Consider the following 22,014-nt stretch of genomic DNA (forward strand, 5'->3'; position numbering starts at 1 on the left):
AGAGACAAATGTGAGTTCCTGGGGATATCAGGGCAACAGAACATCAATGAGAGCACAGGCAGGAGTGACTTATTGTAGACCTAATGGGCAGTGGTGACCTAGGAACCTGTATGAGTGCAGCCCTAATGCCGTATGTGATTCTATTGGTTTGAGGCAGCATAACCCACTTTTTTCCTCTCATACCACAGGGCCGCACAGCCCTGTGTGTAGTTCTGTACTGTAGAGGAGCTTAAGGCATTTCATCTGTGTTCCTTCTGCCTTGAGGAATAGTCAACATGCTGCTAGAGTAAGGATATGACTTCTATAAGGCACTAGTCATTCTAGATCACAGCTAGAAGCATCTCTGTGTTAAGATTCTATAAATCATAAAATAAACACAAATTCAACGATTTAAGTCCTTCCACCATTCATGGCAGCCCTGTGCTGGATACAAACCAATATACAGCTCTCTGTAGCCTTCCCTTTCCTTACTGTGTGATTCAAATTGAAATTATAAGGCTCATAAGGAGACTCACACCCTGCATTTAGGATCATTACTGAAAAATTCTCCTGATACAATTGACTTCATTAACTCCATGGCAGCACAGGGATGGGATCAGCCACAAAGAGTGACACTGCCTGCTGGAACCTAGCATGATAGCTTGGGGCATCAATTGTCATACAGGAGATCAGCTTAAGCAAGGGACTATGCTGGCTGCTGTAGATTTAGTCAGCTTGGGGCTGCAGAGGTGATTTTCTTAAACACTGTTAATCTGGGAGATTAATAGACTGGAGCTTGGCATCCTGGATTAAAGTCAGATGTTTCTTTAGCTGAATGGTATTTGGAGTCTTGTTCTAGGCAGGTTCTTATTCTCTCACAGAATCACTCAGGTTGGAAAAGACCTTCAAGATCACCAAGTCCAAAAATCAACCTGACCTACTGAATCCCATCGGTAAACCACGTTTCTTAGTATTATGTTCACACTTAAATACCTCCAGGCACATGAACTGAACTACTTCTGTGGGCAGTCCTTTCCAATGCTGAACTCCCCTCTCCATGGAGAAATTCTTCCTCCTATCCAATGTAAACCTCTCCTGGCTTGAGACTGTTTCCTCATGTCCTATTAGTAGTCACCTGAGAAAAAAAGACTAGCACCTTTCTTGCTGCAGTGGTCACCCAGGTAGTTGTAGAGTACAATGAGGTCTCCCCTCAGCCTCTTCTCCAGACTAAATAAACCCAATTCCTTCATCTACTCCTCAGTCTTGTTTTCTAGTTCCTCTGCCAGCTTAGTTGCTCTTCTTTGCACGTGCCCAAGTAACTCAATATTCTCCTTGTAGTGACAGTGATGCACCTAAAACTGAACACAATATTTGAAGTACAGTCTCACCAGTGCAGAGTAGAGAAACAATCACTTTTCTTGTCCTTCTGGCCACACATTTCTGATACAGCCCAGGATGCCATTGGCCTTTCTGGCCACTCAGGCACACGGATAGCTCACATTAATCTGACTGTCAACCAGTATCTCCAAGTCTTTTTCTGATGGGCAACCTTCCAGCCACTCTTTCTCAAGCCTCTACTGCTGCATGGAAATGTTACAATTCGAGTACAGGACCAACAAATGCCACACAATTGGATACAGCCCATCAGTCCTGCCTATCCAGATCCCTTTACAGAGCCTTCCTACCACAAGCACATTAACAATCCTGCCTAAATCAGTGTCATCTCCAAGCTTTCGGAGGACACACTTGATAACATACAGATATTTGATAGATACGGAACATACTGGTACATCCATATACTTGACAAAAACATTAAACAAAACTGGCTCCAAAACAGAGCCTTGGAGAACACTGCTGATGATTGGCCACCAGCTGGATTCAGCCTCATTTACTGTGACCCTCTGAGCCTAGACATCCAGCCAGATCTTCATCTAGTGAACTGTTCAACCTGATAAAGCCATGAGTAGCCAGTTTCTTCAGGGGAATGCTTTGGACAACAGCTTCATTAAGAGCAAGGAAAAACACATTCACAGCCTTTCCCTCATATACTAAGTGGTTCATCTTGGCAGAGAGGGATATGGAAGTTAAGGCTGAACCTACCTTTCATTAATTTGGGTGCATATGATCATTCAGTTGTCCACTGTGTGCTGCCTGATCACCTTTAGGATTATCTGCTCCATAACCTTGCCTGGTATTGAGGTCAGACAGGCAGGTGTTTAGTTCCCTTCTTGCCCATCCTGCAGATGGGTGTCACATTCACTAGACTCCAGTCAACCAAGACCTCCCCAGTTAACCAAGACTGCTTACAAAATGGAAAGACTTTGTTCTGTGTAAGGGTGTTTGGCTTAGCTGGAGTCCCTCAGCAGACAAGCAGTGTCTGCTTGGCTTGAAGGCCTAGTCTGTCCACAGTCCCATGTTGATGTTGGGGGTAAAGTGTGCTTGTCTGAGAGCAATACACTTGCTGCGTAGATTGCTGCAAGTGGAGAATTTTCTTTAGGACCAGTTCAGATTTTTGAAGCCATTCCTGCCTTTCACAGCTATGTGTACAAAGCTTCTTGGTGAAGACTGTGAACTGACTCGACTGAATACACAAAACAAAGGCAAGAGGATAACACATACGAAGCAGGCTGTCCTTACACTGACCGATGAGGCCATCTCAGAACTGTGGGCTACGCACTGCACGAGTGTTTCAGTATTTAGTTTCTTGGCCTGACAGTCCATATGTTTACTTCCTTCCTGTATGCAAGATCTGCCACAGTAGTTCAGCTTCTTTTCGTTCCTGCAATTATCCCAGCCTCTGCTGGGGGGGGGGAAGTGGTCAAGAAAACAATGGGCTGAGGAGGGTATGCCAAGGCTATCATAGAATGGCTTGGGTTGAAAGAGACCTCAAGGATCATCAAGCTCCAACCCTCCTGCTGCATGGAGGGCCAACAGCCTCCATATCTAATACCAGACCAGGCTGCCCAGGGCCCCATCCAGCCTGGCCTTGAACACCTCCAAGGACGGAGCATTCATAGCCTCTCTGGGCAGCTGTTCAGCACTTCACCACTTTCTTGGTAAAGAACTTCCCCCCACCCCCCCCCCCGATATCCAACCTACACCTTCCCTCCTCCAACTTAAAACTATATTTCTCCTTGTCCTGCCATTGTCTACCCTTGTAAAGAGTTGACTCCCCTCCTGTTTGTGGGCTTCTTCTAATAACTGGAAGGCTACAATGAGGTCACCCCACAGCCTTCTCTTCTCCAGGCTGAACAAACCATGCCATTAATTACTTACCATTTAAGGACTCTTTCTTCCAGTTCTCCCAAGATCTCTTGGTGCAATTCACACATTTCAGGGAGCTCGCTTAAGCCCTTCTTGAGTTCAACTACTTCCTGTTCATCTTCTTCTCCAAGTGCTTTCAAGATACCTTCATATAAATCCTGCAAGCAACAACATAGAGATTAGGCAGGCAGACTTAAGAGATCATATGAAGTTATCATTTTCTGACTCCTGAACTCCACTTTCTGGGAATTCTAAGATACACTATCAGTAGTGATAGATCATTTGCAGTACAGCAAAGAGATCATCACATATTTTCTTGCATTCACTGTTATATGCATTTGCAGATTAATTCCACAACACTGTTAATCCAAAATTGAACATTTCACCTGGTAAAGCCAGACACTTGTGTATGCAATGAGTTTACCTTATTTGCTTCCCTATTTTTTTCCTGCTTTTCTGGGTGTAGTTGATCTCATTTTACAGTTTCTTAATCAGAAATATAGTTTTTTAAAAAAAATGAAAGATGAGAATCTCCATCACTGCGCAGACCCACAATATGAAAGAAAAAACACTTCTACGTATCTTGTACTATAAATTACATCATTCATCTCCAGATACAAATCTGAAGAGAGAAAGAAGCTTTAAGTTTAAGCTATGGAACAAATCATTTTTTATATAAACTGAGACTTTTTTCATCATCTGAAACATGTATTTTACCCTGAAGTGGTTAATAAATTACATAATTTCCTCCATATTAAAATGTATCCACTTTCGGAAAGGGAGCTGGGGTGGTGGTTGACAGCAGAATCCACATGAATCAGTAGTGTGCTCTGGAAACCAAAAGGGCAAACTGCATTTTGGCATGCATTAAACACAGAGCAGCCAGAAGGTCAAGAGAGGCAATTCTCTTGCTATATTTAGCATTGGTGCAGCCTCACCTGAAATACTGTGTGCAGTTCCTGTCCCCACAATCTGATAAGGATTTTAAGATTCTAGAAAGCATCCAGACGAGAGCACCAGTGCTGGTAAAAGAGCTAGAAAACACATCCTACAAGGACAGGCTGAGGACACGTGGGTTGTCTGGTCTGGAGAAAAGGAGGCCAAGAGGCAACTTCTCTGCTCTCTGTAACTTCCTGAGGAAGGAAGCAGAGAAGGGAGGCGGCAGTCTCTTCTCCCTGGGAACTGATTAGCAGGACGTGCAGAAATGGCACAAAGATATACTAGGCAAGGTTCAGCCTGGATATTAGGGAAAAAATCTGGAAAAGAAGCCTGGACCAGGCTTTCTAGCAAGGTGGTTGATGCCCCATGCCTGTAAGCATTCAGGAGGCATTTATATAATGCACTCATTAACGAGCTTTAACTTTCAATTTGCCTGAAGTGGTCAGGCAGTTGGACTAGGTGGTGTTTCAAGGTTGCTTTCAATAGAACTATTTTATTCTACTCTATTCTATTCTGGTACATAATAGAGTACTTGATTAATTGTGCATGGTAAAATGTTTTTCCCAGTTCAGACATGGAAATTAGGAATAAGGCACCCATCTGAAAGTCATTCCAAGAGCAGACAGCATTTGTTTCTATCCAAAGGATTACTTAAGATCTCCCTCATCCAGAGCTCTGGATGCTGAAAAGCTTTCAGGTTAGATCCTGATTCCTGTAGAACCCATCTTCCCTGCTTCATACTTGCGAAGGACCCCTGACTGGCACCTGGATATACTTCAGGAAACTGGCTGCTGTGATGCCCTGCCTCTTTCCAGGTTCCTTTTAGATACTGATGTTTTCCCTGCCTCCTGCTGCCAGATAGATTCCCTCATTATAGTAGCAAGAGGATCTTAGGCATTCAGTTCTGACAGGCTTTATGGAGGTTTGAATGAAAACAGTGGCAACAGGGTGTAAGGCAGTGCACATGCAACACAGCAAGGCAGGAATGACAGTGCTATGCAGAGGCCTAGTTTTCTGTTGTGGATTCTGGCCACCTTTCCCAAAACTTAGGACACTGTAAACAGACTGATTATCTTCATAGACCTGTCTGGCAAACCAGAACAGGAACTTACTTTCAAATAAAATTAGATGGTAGTAATTCCAGCACCTGATTCTTCAGCGTTTCTGTAAGGTGCAGCTAATTGAATAGCATTAGCATAGTATCCTGTGCTTGTCTGAGGATGGTCCTGCAGCACTGTTATAGGCTTAATTACGCTTTGTATTCTCTATAAGGAGTTGAAACTGAGCCAGACAGGTGTGCGTTTCACCAGTGTCAGCTGAGTTCAGAGCTGAATTTCCCATTTCTGGCATTCTGGCCATCACAGTTAAAATATCTGTACCTAAGTGCATCCCTCTTCATGATAAGAGCAGGAACTGAGCAGTCACATAGGATGGCTCAGAAACCCATTTTGTGAGTGCTTTTTCCAATTATTTCTGAATCCAAATAAGCCACAGAGTGCCTGGAGTTTTTGCATGAGATGAGGAAAAATAGGGTAAAGATGCAAATGAAAAAGTGAGTAAATAACCAAAACTTGAGTAGAGAGACCACATTAACTATGAGATTTGAAAACTGGTGACTTGTTCTGGCACAGCAGCTGCAGACCAGCAGGTTGCAAAGCTTCCTGCCTTACAAAAATACTGTTTGTCCTTATCTGACTTTCTTTTGTGTTTATGTGAAAGTAAGTCCAGGGGACTGCAGTGTTCTACCTTGTTGCTAGCCAGCCTACACAAGCTGGTTCTTCTAGTAAATATCTCCAATTGGGTCACTCTTGGGGCCAAGTAGGGAAGCTATATTAGTATTTTTCCACTGATGTTAGCCTGATGGTGTTGATTACTGTGACTTAGATATTTTTTGCCTTAGATGATTAGATTGATTCTACAAGCTGCAGAATAATCTGAACAGTATATAGAGGACTGTAACATATTTAGAACCTAAACAAGTGCTTCCAAATGAAAATGATTTAACTCAAATAGAAGAACTTCCCCCGTTATAACTTAACAGTTACCAGTATCCTAACTTAATGATTAAGTATTGATAAAATAGTGACAGTTTCCCTGAAGGCTGCATACGAATTGCCAGGTCACAGCCTGAACCAATGTTTGAGCACCAGATGAGGAGGCCTGAGTAACACATGGAGCTCAGGTGCCACTGACACACCTGAGTGAAGAAGGGGCAGACCCTGGGGTGGGGAACAGCAGGAACTCATACCTATAAGCTAGAACCCCTACCCCATATTGAAGTCACAAGCACAGAAGAGCAAAAATCATATTTCTTACTATTTCCAAGTAATTTCTACAGGCAGAAAATAGGTTTGCAATTAAAATGCCTAAGTACTTCGCTTAAACACATGCGTCAGAGCCAAATTCATTATATTCTCCAGAGGGAGCAGAAGAGGGTAGAGTCTTGAAGGGACTGAGAAAGCCTTGAAGCATTCCTTTCCTGGGCCAGTTACGGCATAGGCAAGAAAGCCATCACAACAGTAATACAGCACTATAGGAACCATAATGGTGTGCAGCCATTAACAGCATTGCTAATTGCAATAAAGCACATGTCCATATAGAAAAATATTCAAGACGTATCAGGGACCCAGTTTTAACTTCCAGAGGCAGAACATTGCGAAGGAGAGGCCTCTCCTAGACACTCTTTTAAAGTAAAACATACTATACACATACTCTGGTTCAGTCCTGAATTTACATGCTTTCTATAATGTACCAAGCAAAGCAAGCAGCAAAACACTGGGCTTGCCTTTGATGCCTTCCAAGAAATGCACAGTGGAGCTGAAGGTACCTTCGCTATCATCTCCAACACTGCAAGCAATAGTCTAAACTTGATCTAGCTTTTCAGGAAAATAAAGGCACTCCTGTTATTGAATTAAGTCCCTGTAATACCATAAGGTAATGAAAAGCACAGCAATAATAGCACAGTAGCAAAGCCCTTAGCTACAACAAACAAGAACAAGCCCAAATGCAACAGCTATAAACACAAAAACAAAGGGGGGGTAGGGGAAGCTGTTCACCTTTGAAAGGCCTCAAATACACAAGAACCTCCAGTGAATACCCTTGCTTCCACTGCCAACCCTTAAATGAGGTTTGGGAGGGGGTGGATCCTGGCTGCACCCTTCCAGTCATCATGCACATTGCATGCACCTGAACTGCGCTGGGCTGGCCCTGCCTTCCCACCAGGTACTTAATCACTTTTTCAGGCTATGACTTAGCATTTTCCCTATGCTCTCTACAGTGTGTTTTGTTTGTTTAGCTGCCTGAAAACATTTTTGTAGATCATGTTGAAGAACTGCTACTTCTAAACCAGAATGCTGCAGAAACATGGAAACTGTATGCAAGCATGTGTTTGGCTATGTAGCAGTCAGAGAAAATGGGAACAGGTAAGACAGATGGGCAGGTAATTTGCCACTAGTAATGAATGAATGATGAAGGGGGAGGAGGTGTGGGATAATGGGGGGGACAGGTAATTTACCACCAATTTATGAAAATTGGAGTGGTGGACTCCAATTTAGCAGCTAAAAGTATGGTTTCCAGCTGACCAGCTGGGTAGTTCCTGATTTGCTGAAATGTAGTTGTCTGCAAGATGTTTGTTGCATTTAAGGTTGCTCTCCCTCGTGTCTCTGCTGTTAACATCTGAGGAGGCTCTTCAGCATTTCAGCTTACTTGTAAGGTCCAATGAGCAAGCAACAGTTCAGTGCTGACTTTATTACTCTTTTTCTCCTTGAGAGTCACAAGGATAACCTGAGGTTATTTTTTTGCCTTCTCAGGGAATTTCTTTCCAAATGGTAAGCATGCTTGCTTTGATGGCTGTCATTCCCTACTGCCTCATAACTTAGATCCCAGGTGTTCACTGCTACCTAAGCAGTGGCAGGTCTGCTACAAGGACAGAAAATTTTCTGCAACAAAGCCACTAGCAGGTTAATATCATACGGGCAATACAAGTGATTCCTGATAGACATGTGTGTTGCCTCATTAACTTCTGAGCTTAGGGCTCTAGTTTTGTTCATTGTGACTACCTGTGTCAGAGTGTGAGCCCCAGCTTGTACAGCTGCCCTATCCCAAGCTAGGCCACACTGAATATTACTGGAATTGCACTATCAGAAAAAAGAAGCTCAATAGGAATCTGAGTGAATCCACTGAAAACAATCCCCCAATGTCTCAAAGCTCTGCCCCTGTCTAACTCTTTCTGAAGAAACAGGGTGTACCCTCACCATCCCCTTCTTTGATCTGGATCTACTGTGCATATTACACCAGTCTCAGAGCCCCTTAAGTGCTGCTGGGCAGCCCTTTTCCCTGTGAATGAGAAATGCTAGCAAGAGGAACCTGTTGTAAGAGGAGATTAGTGGCATATTCCTTTACAATGCTTCAAAAAGCATTACGTATGTGTAAGCCATTCTTCCTCAAATTCATCTCAGCTGCTTCAATGCTTTTATGTCCCCTAAATTACAGCTAAGATTCTGTGATTCTTAGATGAGACAATTAGGTTTCAATAATTAAAATGATTTACTTACCACACGTAACAGCTGGAGCATCTCCACATACCTGGAAAAAGATACTAACTTTTATTAATTGCCATCAAACCAATGCTGAATAAATAAGGGTGGACTGCATAGTTTCAGTTCTAAGAGAGCAACAGACGGACTGTAAAAGTAAACTCACGCTTTTTCTGAAGACATCAGTTCCTGGGCAATGAGGGAAGCTCTGGGTTGGCCTTCTTTCTGCAAACAGCAAAACCCAGAGACAAGTAAGAGATGTGTCATGCCAAGATGGGAAACAGACTAAGAGAGCAATTTGAACTGACATATTCCTTCAGTAAAGATAGGGACCATGTCTTTATTCTTTGCTATTCATCCTGAATCCTCTCCATGACAAGGTATTTCTGCTATTCATACACTAATAGCACAGCGCAATGTAACAAATAGTAAGGGAGATGCCAAGTTTGAAAAGCTGTCTTCTTATGGAAAAAAATCCAGAAAATATCTGTTGATTTTTACAGGTCCAGAATTTGTCAGAGAAGAGAAAAGTGTTTAACTTCGATTAAGCTATAGCTTCATGGCTGTTGAGGCTTGTAACATGGGTTTAGTACTCTCAATTAAATGGAAGTGGGGATTCTTTATCAAAATGATCATATTCCAAAGTGTTCTGACTGCTGTAAAACCTGTGGAAGCAAAGAAGGCAAACAGCTTTACTTTGTGCTAAACAAAATTACCATAAACGTATTCAGAAAACAGTGTATTATTCCCACAGAGAATACTGTCTCAAGTCTCAGTGCCATGCACTTAACCGGCAAACGTCTCAGATCTAAGCACCTTAGAAAGAAGAAAAATGTATAACTGTAAGGTGAAAATTGCTAATTAGGGTATTTGAGTCCTAAGTCATGACTCACCCTTATGAAAAAGCATGGAAGTATTCACCGACAGAGAATCTACTACCGGAAGTTTGACTTATTTTGCAGTGTTGAAATTGAAAACTAAAACAGTAGTTTTGAATTAGCAAAGTAGCCTTCGTGATCTACAGTGGGCCCATGGGAAATGTGTTTAGTAGCAAGACTTAATGACATTGTGTGCCAGGTCAGCAATTCTGGAAACCCATTGCATACAGATCCTGCTTCTGAAAGCACAACCAGGAGAGACTGGAACTTGTGGAGATGTAATGCAGTCCCTTAGCACAACAGTTAGACAGGAAATTTGTGGTTACACCTTCTCCATTGATTCTGAATGAGAGGACTAGTAGTTGTCAAAGAACACTAAGCTTAATCATGACTCCTCAGAAGACATAAAAATGCTGACTTCCTAAATCAAGTTTGATAATTCAGACAAACAATTAAGATTTACACTGTAAAAGCAGATTTGAGCAGTAAAAATGTCTAAGCCAGTGGAACATAAATATAGACTTTCTCCTCTCTGTCCCTTTTCCCCATTAGCAGTCCCTTTGGATGCAGGTGTCCCTTTGGACACATGATAATGTAGTGTCTGAGCTGTTAGATGCCCCATTCTGTTCTCTTCCCTCCCAAAGTTTCTGGTTCGTTCTGCCTACAGTGAACTGAAAGCATCGTGAGGAAAAAAATGAAACACTCCTTGAAATGTTAGAAGCTTAAGTACAGCCATGTGGATACTTGGAACATAAGAAACCCGCTTGCAAGGTCAACTGAAACAATCAATATGATTACACCACCCAATATCCATAAATTAACAGAGGAATATGTGATGTAAGAGAAATCATATTTTTAAGATTCTTTTTGTTTTAATAACCTTAGGTATTGATTACAAAAGCAAGGAATTCAAACCTGATGCTCAAAAAACAAGCAAATTCATCTCTGCCCATTTCAGAAGAACAAAGGGCCAGTCAAAGTATGCTGCAACGACTACACATGTAAGCAAAGGAAATGCTTCTCCTTTTGTGAGGTGACTAAGGACCCCTGGCTTCCTCCTCTGTGGTTTTCACTCTGGAGGTGATGGACCTCAAGGATGATTATGTTGTTATCAAAGTGCATATGATGGAAAAAGTCCTAGAACACTATTGATGATGGGTTGGATGAATGAGGCTTCATGTATAGAAAATAAACACAGTCACTCTTTTTAGCAGTGCCCTTTGCCAGGACAAGAGGCAGTGGGCACAAACCGGAAAACAAGAAGTTCTGTCTAAACAGCAGGAAGCAGTTCTGCCTGAGCAAATGACATCGCACTGGCACAAGCTGACCAGAGAGGAAATGGAGTCTCCCTCCTTGGATATTTTCAGAAGCTACCTGGATATGAGACTGTGCAACATGTTCTGAGTGTCCCTGATTGAACAGGCGTTGAGTCAGATGGACCTGGAGGTCCCCTGCCGATCTCTGTAACCTTATTTTTGCATGTTTAGCTTATTTCTGTACTTTTACTAGGAAACAACTGAAGACTGAAAGAGGCAAAGGAAATGGTGAACTGTTCATTCTCTTAGAGAATCTGATCTGATGATCTGATGCATCTCTTCTTTAGCATCAGAAGTCTATGTCCCCTAGTGTTGTATTCCTTCTGGCTTTGAGAGCAAAGAGATTCTTTGAATTGCTTTTCGAGAACAGCACTCCCTCTATTTAACAAACTCTACAGCACCACTCCATTTAACAAAATGAGCTAGAAAGACAATGCTTTTTTGCTCCTGCTGGAAGGATTTCATTGTCCTTTTCCTCCAGATTGTGAGCATCTCTTGAAGATCACAGAGTGCCCCTCGTCGCTGTCCCCACTGCTAGAGGAACATATCAGAAACACTGAGTTTTCTCTCTCATTTCCTCTATGCAAACATAGCAGAGCAAATGAAAGTGTTTCACCAGTGCAAGCTGCTCAGTGCATCCCCTGTGCACGAGCCTGGCTCCACACTGCGAAGGAGCAGAGTACATTTCTCCAGTGGTCCAAGCCCATTCTGCTTTTGCATATATGTATTGCCATGCTTTGTAATTCCTCTTATGATTTATACATCTTAGCTAAGAGACAAAACACAGGGACCCCAGCGTCACAAGCACAGTTGTCTAAGACAAGTTGGAGACAGTGTCTTGAGGCATTGCCTGTCTTGTGTTAATTAACTGCTGTTTGTTTATCTAGGAAATGAACTCTGAGATTGACAACAGTGCCTGAAGACAGATTTCTGGGAACAGGGAATAGAGGTGGTGCACATCCCTCAACCATGAAGTTTCTAACACAAAGTCCAGGTGATTATTATAACATGACCAAGCTGCCAGCTTTTCAGTAGCCTTTACTCCCTGCACTCAACTCTGCGGTGCTGGTCCTTCGCAATTCCCATTTCAGAGGCTGCACTATAGGCCTTTCTGCATGCCTCTGCTTAGCAGAGGGAAACCATACAGCCATGTGGAGACCCTGGCTTTCTACCTCACTGAGTCTTGTGTCATAGCCTCATCATCTCATCCTCTGCAAATCCAAGCACTCAGCAAAATGCTAGGAATATACAGTATACAATTGCAGTGCATAACAATCTTTCATCTCCTCTACTCTGAAAAACAGGCTGGTGCCAGGAACGTAGCAAATACAAAATCAGGTTGTATAGCTGCTGTAGCTCAGCTGATCAATGTAACTTGCAAGGCAAAGATGATGCTGCACAATTACATCTCCAGAGGATAATGTACAGCCCTGTTCCAAATGGATATTAAGTTTACAGATGTTAAGACCTAGAAATATCTCCCAGCTTGCTCAGTTTCTCCTCCAACAGTCTACTTCCCAATGTATAATGAAGCACACCACCAGAAATCTTTTGCTTAGAACAATAGCATAAAAACCTAAAAGCTTGTAGATCTCAACACAGTACACATGTGAACATAGTCCTAGGCAGTTCAAATGAACAACTTTGGGTTTCATGTCCTTTTTGTACCTCCTGACAGAAGTGTTTGGGAGAAGGGGCAAGCAGTGAAGCATCCACTTGTGGCACATCAGCTTCTCTTGTGGTAGGGATTCTTTGACTGTAGGGATGAGGATTCCCCACTGAGTCGTGTATACACTCCAGACTTGCTCTGAGCAATGCCAGGGCATCTGAAATGGGCCTTTACTGGCCAAACTTTGCTGAAATGGTACTGTGGTGATGGTGACAGTCATTACTCTCTGAGCCCAGTACCTGCTTTCAGTTCAGCTGGCCTAGCTGCTTATAGGACTATGATAAGAACCAGACTGGTGTCTGGTGTCCTGGTCCAGCCTACTAATCATGAGACTGGGAACAAATCTGCCTCCATGCCTGGAATAGGATTGTATAGCTTAAAAGCAGAACAGGAGGATCAAAGTGCTGCAGGGTAACTAGCTAAGACACTGAATCAGCAGCTCCCTTCCTACATGCATTGCAGGCTTGCCATGTTAATATGGACAAACTACATGCCTTTGTACATTTTTGTTGCGTGTGTGCTGTTCCACAGACTCCTTATGTTTAGGTTAAGTGCATTGTAGGTGGACAGTACACAGCACAAGAGTGCTGCTGTCGCTATGAGAGGCTTACAGCAGTGTGCGAACTTCAGCCTCTGAGCCGAGTGACTTCTTAATGCCCCTTTTGTCATTATTATGAACTGTAGTAGCAGTTCACAGTGATGTCACTGTGGTGCCAACAGTAAACTGAGGCATTACAAGAACAAGTGACTTCTTCAGGCTGGGTCTGCAAATAAGTGAATAACATCCTTTTTCTCCCAGGCTCCTTTCTTGAAGTGCTGGATTGCAGCTCTCCTGGGGATTCTGTGTAATTCTGTAAATCAAGAACTGTCCCTTGAAAGGCGTCTAAGTTTGGCGCTTCCTCAAAGCAACGTGAATCTGTCAATTCCAACACATATTTGGGTTATGTATGTGAAGGTTAAAGATTTGCAAAACTGAATGATTAATGAAGCTTGGAAACCAAGCCTACCCAGTGAAAATGGATGAGGAGCAGCAAAGGCAGTTTTGCGTACGGCTCCCATGAGACAGTAGCTCCCCTCCTTGTAATGACATCTATGTGGCTGAAATTAGTGTTACCTCTGTTGGTGTGTGGTGCAGGCACCCTCCATGCTCTATACTGGGTTGCAGAACTCCTTTTTTTGGACGCTGCCTTTTGTTTTTGTACCTGGGAGAAGAGTGGAACATCTCTACCTCCAGTAGAGAAGGTAGCTCTGCCTTCTCAGAAGCTCAGCATGGCAAACTGTTTTTGTGTGAAGTTATCCTTTGTTTCCCCCGGTACACCACCAAATAATGGTGACATGCACCCCTCCAGTCTGGCTAGATTTTGATATAATAAAGACCTAAATGACAAGCTGAAATGCTTTGTCTTTTCATTGACATAAAACGCAGCCAAATCTGGTCTGAATTCACTTTCTTTTATGTCCTTTTACTCTGGTTACGTTATCCACCTCACTAGAGACTTGCCCATTTTGCCAGCAGGGCAGAATTCCTGTAACATACTGCTGGTTTTAGGCTGAAACTAGAGAGTTTGAATTTCCCATAAAGTTAGCAGGCGGGCAGATCTGTATTCTGCATCAAAGAAATGTCTTTTATGTTCCATCTATGGCTTTATTTACTTGCCCTACGATTTGTGTTATTTCCCGAGTACCTGATAGACTATAGCTTTTAGAGATACACGTAGATTAATCATGCTCTTTTCTTACAATTCTTCTGAAAATCCCTTCAGTTCCTCAGGTCAAATTCCCTGCTGTGTTTATAGACAGATTTAGGAAAGCATTTTAATCGTTCCTTTGCCTATTGGCTTAATATAGGGCTTAGTTATATGTAAATTCTAACTATAATAGAGTTCTTAAAATAGCTGATGCTACTACAACATTCCTAGCATCCCATTTACCCAGTCAGTGCTTTCTTCTTCCAAGGGCACCCAGTCTAGGAATAATCAGACTCTCTTCACTGTGGTGTGTATGGAACTGCTGGGTCATGGCCTGAACCTCTGATTGATCACCTGAGGCGAGCACTGAGCCAGCCAGAGGAGCACAGGTGAAGGCAATGCAGCCATGCTGCAGGAAGGGGGGAGTCTGGCTGCACCCCTCCTAGACCTATTGAAGAGCTGGCTGCCAGTGGGGAAGGATCTCTGCTGGAGTTTTGTGAGTGAGCCCAGGATTGGGGTAAGCCTTCCATTTATTCTCTTTTGTTGTCATAGTCTGCTTTGCCTAACTCTCTTGCTTATTTCATAATTACAACATCTTAATGTTCATTGATTATACAGTGGTGAAAGTTGTTGATCTCACTCTAAATGCTTTCCATTTGCTCTTGGGGCTATGTTTAATCCTGTTGCTTTGTTTGATCTATGCGCCTTTAGCACCCATGTGACGTACAGTCTGGGTCAAACAGTGTGATGGAAAAAGCTCTTGAAGTTCAGTCCAAGGCAACGTGTTCTAGTGTTGTTACAGAACCATCCATATGGCTCTTCTGCAAGACTCTTGAGGATTTCATTCTTAAATTGCAGCTGTTTTTCTGTCTCTCTCCCATTTCCACATAACCCAAAACTTGTGCTTCATCTCCATGAGTTTTCTCAGAAAGCCTTCACACCACCACGAAGAGCATGCTGCGCAACTCCCTATGGAGGTATGTCCTGCAGGTGTTGTTTGTCCTTCCCCAGGCCTTGTTTTGCCTGATGGAGGTTAATGTGGTGGTAGAAAGGGAGATACATTCATAAAATTATCCTAGTGAATCCCTTGAAATGCTGGGTGGTCCCACCATGAATGCAAAGACTTTCTGCCATGCTTGCAACTTTGATCTGTACTTCACATCAGACTTATTTTTTTCACTCTTCAAGGAATCCCACATAAAAATCGCTCTTCCTTTCCAGGCCCTTGTCTTTGGCCATCTGTGCAGGGAAAGCGTTATCTCTGGACTTCTGTATCATGACAATTGGAGGTTGTAGGAACTTAGTGACAAACAAAGGGAAACAACCAGGGAGAATATTTAGCCTTAAAATGTAGCTAGAAGAAAGGAGCTACCTGAAGACTCTTGCTTGAAGACAGTAACATCAGAGGAGGCACAGATGTGACCGGTGTTGCTGGCTCTTTACATTTGGCAGTAGGGTTAGCATTATCAGCAATAAAGCAAATATCCATAATTTGTAAATAGACTGTTAATGTATATCCCTGCCCCCTTCTCCCTCTCCTTCTCTGGTGGCAGGGTATAGGGAGCACCCATTGACAGTGTGGTTAAGCCCATTATCATTTTCAGTACCTGGGGCCTGGGTTGCCAGGAGATGGTGACGCCCATCCAGAAGTAGGGAAGCCTAACAGCACAGCAAGTACTGTCTATAAAATCAGGCAGCAGCAAGCTCTAAGTGGCGCTTAGACCAGAGCTTCTGCCTTCTGGCAAAACCTGTGATCCTTCCAGAGGTGAGGAATGCCTCCACCACTGTCTAATTCCTTTAAGAACTGAATGAGTGACATGTGTGCTTCTATGTAAAGTTTTAGTCCAGGTTCTGATTGCATCCTGCGCCGATAGACATTTATTTGTAGAGGTTTCATTCAGGTCTATCTGAAAAGTCTGTAACCATATTGATTGTTATCTTTTTCTTTTTTCCTTCTTCCTTTCTTTTTTTTTGGCATGTGATAATATAACCACAATCCTGTGGGAGGCCCTCATTCTGCCAAGGATCTGTTAAGAATCTGCCTGTCCTCTGTGGTGTCCAGTGGCAGCAAGCAATGGTAGGCTAGCTGATGTACCAACATATCCACGCATCTTCAGAAACTCAGGCCACAATTAGCAGTAGGTGAAACCCACCAGCAAATGTTGATTTTAGTCCATTTCAAATAATGAAGCTGAGTTTCTTAAAATCAAGATCATATTGTCTGTATTTTTGACCATTTTTTTAAAAGTGGAATTTCTGAGGCTGCTAAAAAACAAAGCAACAACAAAAAATAGTTCCACCAAAGGGAGCTCAGTTTAAACTTATATCTAGTCAAATCAATTAAGCTCAGGGATTAGCAGTCATGGAGTTCAGGCATGATTCTAGCTCAATGGTAAGAGAAAAAATCTGTGGCCCTACAACCTGGTTTTTCAGCATTTGTCTACTGAGTGAAGGTTCAGAGGTGAGAGATACCAAGAAAGCCTGTATTTCATTTGATTCAAGTAGTTTGTTTATAGCAAGAATACTTCATTTTTTTCTTTGTGGGCAGCTTAAATGCCATCATATAACTTTGAGAGCCTAGTACAGAACAGCTGTGTGTCACTTTCTGATAAACTGGAAGAGATGTAATTAGATGAGCATATATAAAAGTCAAATGAATGAAGAACGGCCTGGAAACTCTTAAAATAGCATAGCAGGAGGATAAAAAGGTGTGAGTCTCCATTAGTAACATCAGTGAATGGCATCACTTCTTATAACTTAACTATGTGGAACCACGAAGGTTAAGAAAACTTTGAGCATTCCCTGCGTGGGAGTACTCTGGGTTGTTACTGCGTGCCAGTGGACTGAGAAGAAGGAAATTAGGTGCTCGTTTGACCAGAAATAGTGGACTTTCACTGTTAGTCTTTCATAGAAGAATCAAATCCACCAGGTAATTCCTGATGACAAATGCTCGGCTTCTCAAGGCCTAAGGTATTCTCTTTGTTCTTTGTTTGCATTTTAAAATAAAGTTGATAATGTCAAAAATGCCCCAACACATGCTATTGGCTATGATTAAAATTGTTTACAGAACAGGGGTTCCAACAGTCACCCCAAATTTCTCCACATTCATGTGAATCTAGTCCTCAGGTGAGCTGGGATTCCGAGAAACCCAGCTGTTGACACAATTCCTGGAAAAGTGTGTATAAAGCTCACTTCTGAAAATATTTTATTTTTATTATAAAAATGAACCTTAGTAAAAAAAAAAAAAAAAAAAAAAAAAAAGGCTGCAAACTGGAAGCCTTTTGATTCTCCAGCAAGGAGGCTAGGAGAAAGAAAGTGAGAAAAAATGAAACATCCTGCTTGCATTTTCATAGAGGAATTCACTACTTTTGACAGGGAAAGGCAGAAAGTAGAATACAGCTTGATACAAAAGAAAATTATGCTAATCTGAACCATCTAGGTTATTTCATGTCTTTATTTGAACTGTTTCCTTGAGGAGGGCAGAACAAAAAATCAAGCCAGCAAACCCCAGAGGGTTATTTTTAATCTGTGCAAATGTGTTTTTTATGAATTCAAATTCAGCTCCCAGTAGACCAGCCCAAAACAGTTGTTTTAACAAGATTAGCTAATTTCCAAATCCGCGGTACTGTTTCTGGCATCCACACCAACTGGTCTTTGCCAATTCTCCTGAGTAACAGCGCTTCTGAGCTCTTTCATGTTGTATTGTCTGTCCTCAGGATTTTGCTCCAGGAGATACAGTACTTCACTGGGGAGCTGAACAAGTTGCATGTGGTGACACACTTTGACGGGGCAGCTAATGTTCCCTTGGCACCCAGAAGATTTGCATGAGAATACAACAAAATGAGGCAGGAGCAGCAGAGTGGGAAACACCATCCTCTGCCTGTCCTCTGTAGGGATACCAGCACTTTCTGAAACGAGACCAGTGGACAGATGGAATTTATCCCATTTGGTCTCAATCACAGTGAGCTAGAAGCCCTTGGTTTGGCTGTTGGGTTGTTTGGGGTTTTTTTTCTGTTTTTGTTTTTTTCTGACAATCTGAAACAAAGCTATCTGGGGCCTTGAAAGGTTCTTGTACCACTATTATTCTGTGACTATGCAGGAGATAGAGAACAGTTAAATAGACTTGTATCCTTTATTTCAGGTTTTTGCACTGTTTTCCCTATCTAAGTGACTCTTACCTGGCCATTGTTTATGGCTTCAATCTGCAGTAGCAGTTCCAGGGCTGTTAGATGGTGAAAAGAGTTCTGACCTTAGGTTCCCTCTGACTCCCTGGATCAGTTGTCTCCATTTAAGAGTCTGGGCTTTGGGGGCAGCTGGGACACACAGGGTTTGACAGCATGGTTCCCAAAACTCCTTTAGTCAGTCCAGTGTGATGCCTGCAGTATGTTTGGCCCACTAAGACTTCAAGAACAAAGAAACTCAAAGTTCCCTCCATGCCACTTCACTTTTCCTCATTCTGCATACAAGCACAGGCTCCCAAATTGGCATACTAAGGAAAAGGCTTAGCCTTTGATATTGCTTCTGCTTCAACCTTGTAAGACTCTGTAACTGCAGCCCAGTAGACTGCAGATGACTAATCCTCCTACGGCCAGAATTATACTAGGAAGTTCAGGTTGTGTCTACTTCTCTGGCCTCCTTCTTTGGCAGGCTAAATATATGTGTGAGATAATTCATTAGCCAGCTTTGAAGTACATCTGTTTTAAGACAGTTCCTTAGGAGCTTGTGGAAGACGGATCTTCTGTGTGCTGTGATCCTTGCTCACAATTAGATAGGTAAACAACACTGATTAAACAATGAGACTTATGTGGATGTTCTCTATCAGCCATATGAAGATATTTGGTTTATGTTTGCCTTAAGAGCCAGAAGGATGCTTCCAGATAGACTCTGAAGTACATGCTTGTTCTATAAATGATGCGTTCTGCTGTGATGGCTAAATTGTGTGGCTACCACATCACAACAGAACAATAAAGAGGTGTGAGATGCAGTAAGGGAAAGAATTAGAAAACATTATTTCCTAGTGTCTTCAGTAAAAAAATACTGAAAAATGACCCAAAAAATCTCTTCAGCAGCTTTGAATTTCAAGTGCTTGGTGACTGTATGCACTTCTCATCTGGACACAAGTTCCTATTTTCATTCAGTTCTGAACTGACATCGCAACAAGGGATGCTGAGAAACCTCATCAGCTTTGGTAACACACTAGTGTATGCTCTATAGATGCAAATGGCTTGCCAGCTAGCTAACAGAACTAGAAAGGAAAACACTTCTCATTTAACAGGAAATGTCACATCTTTAGAAGCTTTTCCCTTTCCAAAACCAAAGCCAAAAAATTTCATGCGTCTCAGAAAGATGCAGGTTGAAACTCCCATACATTCTCAGAGATTAGGTTGCTTATGATCATTTTATTTGTTTCAAGTTAGCAAACTGCTCAAACCATAGCTTGTTCCATGGTACCAGTGGCAGCTCAGCGCTTTGCATGGTGCATCTAAAAATGATACAGCATGCAGGGAAAACAGAGGAAATTATTTCAGAGATAAAAGCAACAACAACAATCTCACTTGTGTTTCACTACCATTCTGCTTGCAGTTCCTCTGTTAGTCTCAAGAGCTGGTGCCCTGGTAATGACAGAATTCTGTTCCCTTCTCTTTAAACCTGCCCTCAGACAAGGCGTCTCCCTAGAATCAGTCTACATATCGCTTCACTCGTCCTTGACTGAACAGACCCTTACTCTGACGTTGACTTGGTTTTGGAGGTGCCATCTCTGCAGGCTCTTACACATGCCCATGACCAGACACAAACCATCTATGGTCTGGAAGCTCTATAGCTATGGTGACACTGACAGAGCAGGCCAAAATGAGTGGCAGAGAGAAGTGCAGGAAATGAAGGCTTACCATATTCCTGTGTAACCTCAGTTCCTGGAATTGAATTGTCAGGCTACAGAAAAGCACACCTGTTTATTAATTAAATACCAAATGGACTGTACAGCAGGTGTTTGTACTTAAGAGAGACCTCATTGCAGCCTTTCAATACCTAAAGGGAGCCTACAGAGGGGAGAGGAGTCAACTCTTTGAAAGGGTTGATATGTGTAGGACAAGGGGAAATGGTTTTAAGTTGAGGGAGGGGAGATTTAGGTTGGACATCAGGGGAAAATTCTTTACCCAGAGAGCGGTGAGAGAGGTGCTGGAACAGCTGCCCAGAGAGGCTGTGGATGCCCCGTCCTTGGAGGTGTTCAAGGCCAGGTTGGATGGGGCCCTGGGCAGCCTGGTTTAGCATTAAATATGGAGGTTGGTGGCCCTGCATGTGGCAGGGGGTTGGAGATTCATGATCCTTGAGGTCCCTTCCAACCCTGTGATTCTGTGATTGATAGAGTTATATTAGGTTTTAAGGACTGAATAAAATGTTTGTGGAAACCAAAGATAAATTTGTGCCTAAAGTGACCTGATGCTATTTATTAAATAAACTGAACTGTTAGCCAGCTTACTGGAGATTAAAACATCTTTGTATGGCCTTAAACTGTGGTCACATTTCCTCGATCTCCTCCATAATTTGTTCAAGAGCGGTCCTAGTAATCAGAAATCTGTCAAATAAACCCAATCATGAGTGTATTTTTCAATGATGAGAGAATTTTGCGATGACAGAGACCTGTTAAATCGTTTGCTCCATCTCCCAGCTAATGTATAACTTGTCTCAATAATGCATTTGTCATTGTTTTATTCTGTGTATTTATTCTGATATTTATGAGCTTATAAATTCTCAGAACTGCAGTCAGATCTTTTTGCTGACAGAGAACTTTGTCCCAACCTTCACAACAGGCCCTTCTTACTGTCGATGTTGCCTCCACTGTCTATCTTAGTGCTGCAGTTCCTTGTCTCAGCTACGTGCTATAGAGGTAAACTGTTTCTAGTGCGGCTCTTTTACCTTGCTGATGAGGCTGGGATCGCCTTGGCTGCTCTTCTCATCTTCTGAACTCTTCTGTTCCTCATCTGATGTGATGACCTCCACAGGTATCACAGAGACCGGGCATACCTTATAAGGCTCAGTGTAGGCACTATAAAGAGAAAGAACAGACTAGCTCACCAATAGAATTCCGTTACCTGCTATTGCTCAGACATAACAAATCCATGCATTGCCCAGAACTAACCAGTCAGAGGACGGGATCCCTGCAGACCTTCCAGGCTTGGAAAGCAAGTTTTCTCAAGCTTTGCTTTTTGCTTCCTAGATCAACAACCATTTAGGCAAATAGACAGATGTACAAATTCAGTTACCTTCCCACTGCTATGTTTACAAGTTTCCCTAGAGGATGACTGCCTCAGCTTAGTTTGGAACAAAAATTTGACTGGGTTCATACTTAATTGGTACATACATAACTGGTTTGTTCTTCCCTAGACAACTCAAAATGGATGGAATAAAATCACACTACCATTTTAGTGCTTGTTAGAAATGGAATTTAAATATTGTAACAATGTAATTATTGATTTTCTGAGAAAGAAGATCAAAAAGATAAGAAATTTATAAGAAATTTAGTGTATTTATAATGGCATTACAGCATGAGATATTCAGATCTCACGATCCTTGAGTTGTTTCCAGGGAATCTGAATTCAGCTCCCGAAGCCCAGAGAAAGTGATGTGATAAAAGTATAGAATCTGGTGTATCACAGGCCAGGGATTTCCCAGCATAGCTTTTCTTTCAGGGAAAAAAAAAAAAAAAAAAAAAAAAGATTTTTTGGCATTAAAATTGTTAGTGATTTA

The 22,014-nt window shown here is 42.3% G+C and overlaps 1 protein-coding gene across 1 annotated transcript in view; it reads right to left on the reverse strand.

Moving 5' to 3' along the window:
* The window catches only part of FGD5 (FYVE, RhoGEF and PH domain containing 5), a gene marked incomplete at both ends in the record, with an annotated part of 99,342 nt that overhangs the window by 32,607 nt on the left and 44,721 nt on the right, over positions 1-22,014 (reverse strand). Inside the window, 4 exons of the mRNA XM_079540311.1 lie at positions 3,256-3,401; positions 8,736-8,766; positions 8,884-8,942; positions 21,184-21,313. Of these exons, the coding sequence (XP_079396437.1) occupies positions 3,256-3,401; positions 8,736-8,766; positions 8,884-8,942; positions 21,184-21,313 (366 nt within the window). The remainder of the gene's footprint in view (positions 1-3,255; positions 3,402-8,735; positions 8,767-8,883; positions 8,943-21,183; positions 21,314-22,014) is intronic.

The sequence above is a fragment of the Tetrao urogallus genome, assembly GCF_951394365.1.
Source record: "Tetrao urogallus genome assembly, chromosome: 10".
In the NCBI taxonomy this organism is placed as follows: Eukaryota; Metazoa; Chordata; class Aves; order Galliformes; family Phasianidae; genus Tetrao; species Tetrao urogallus.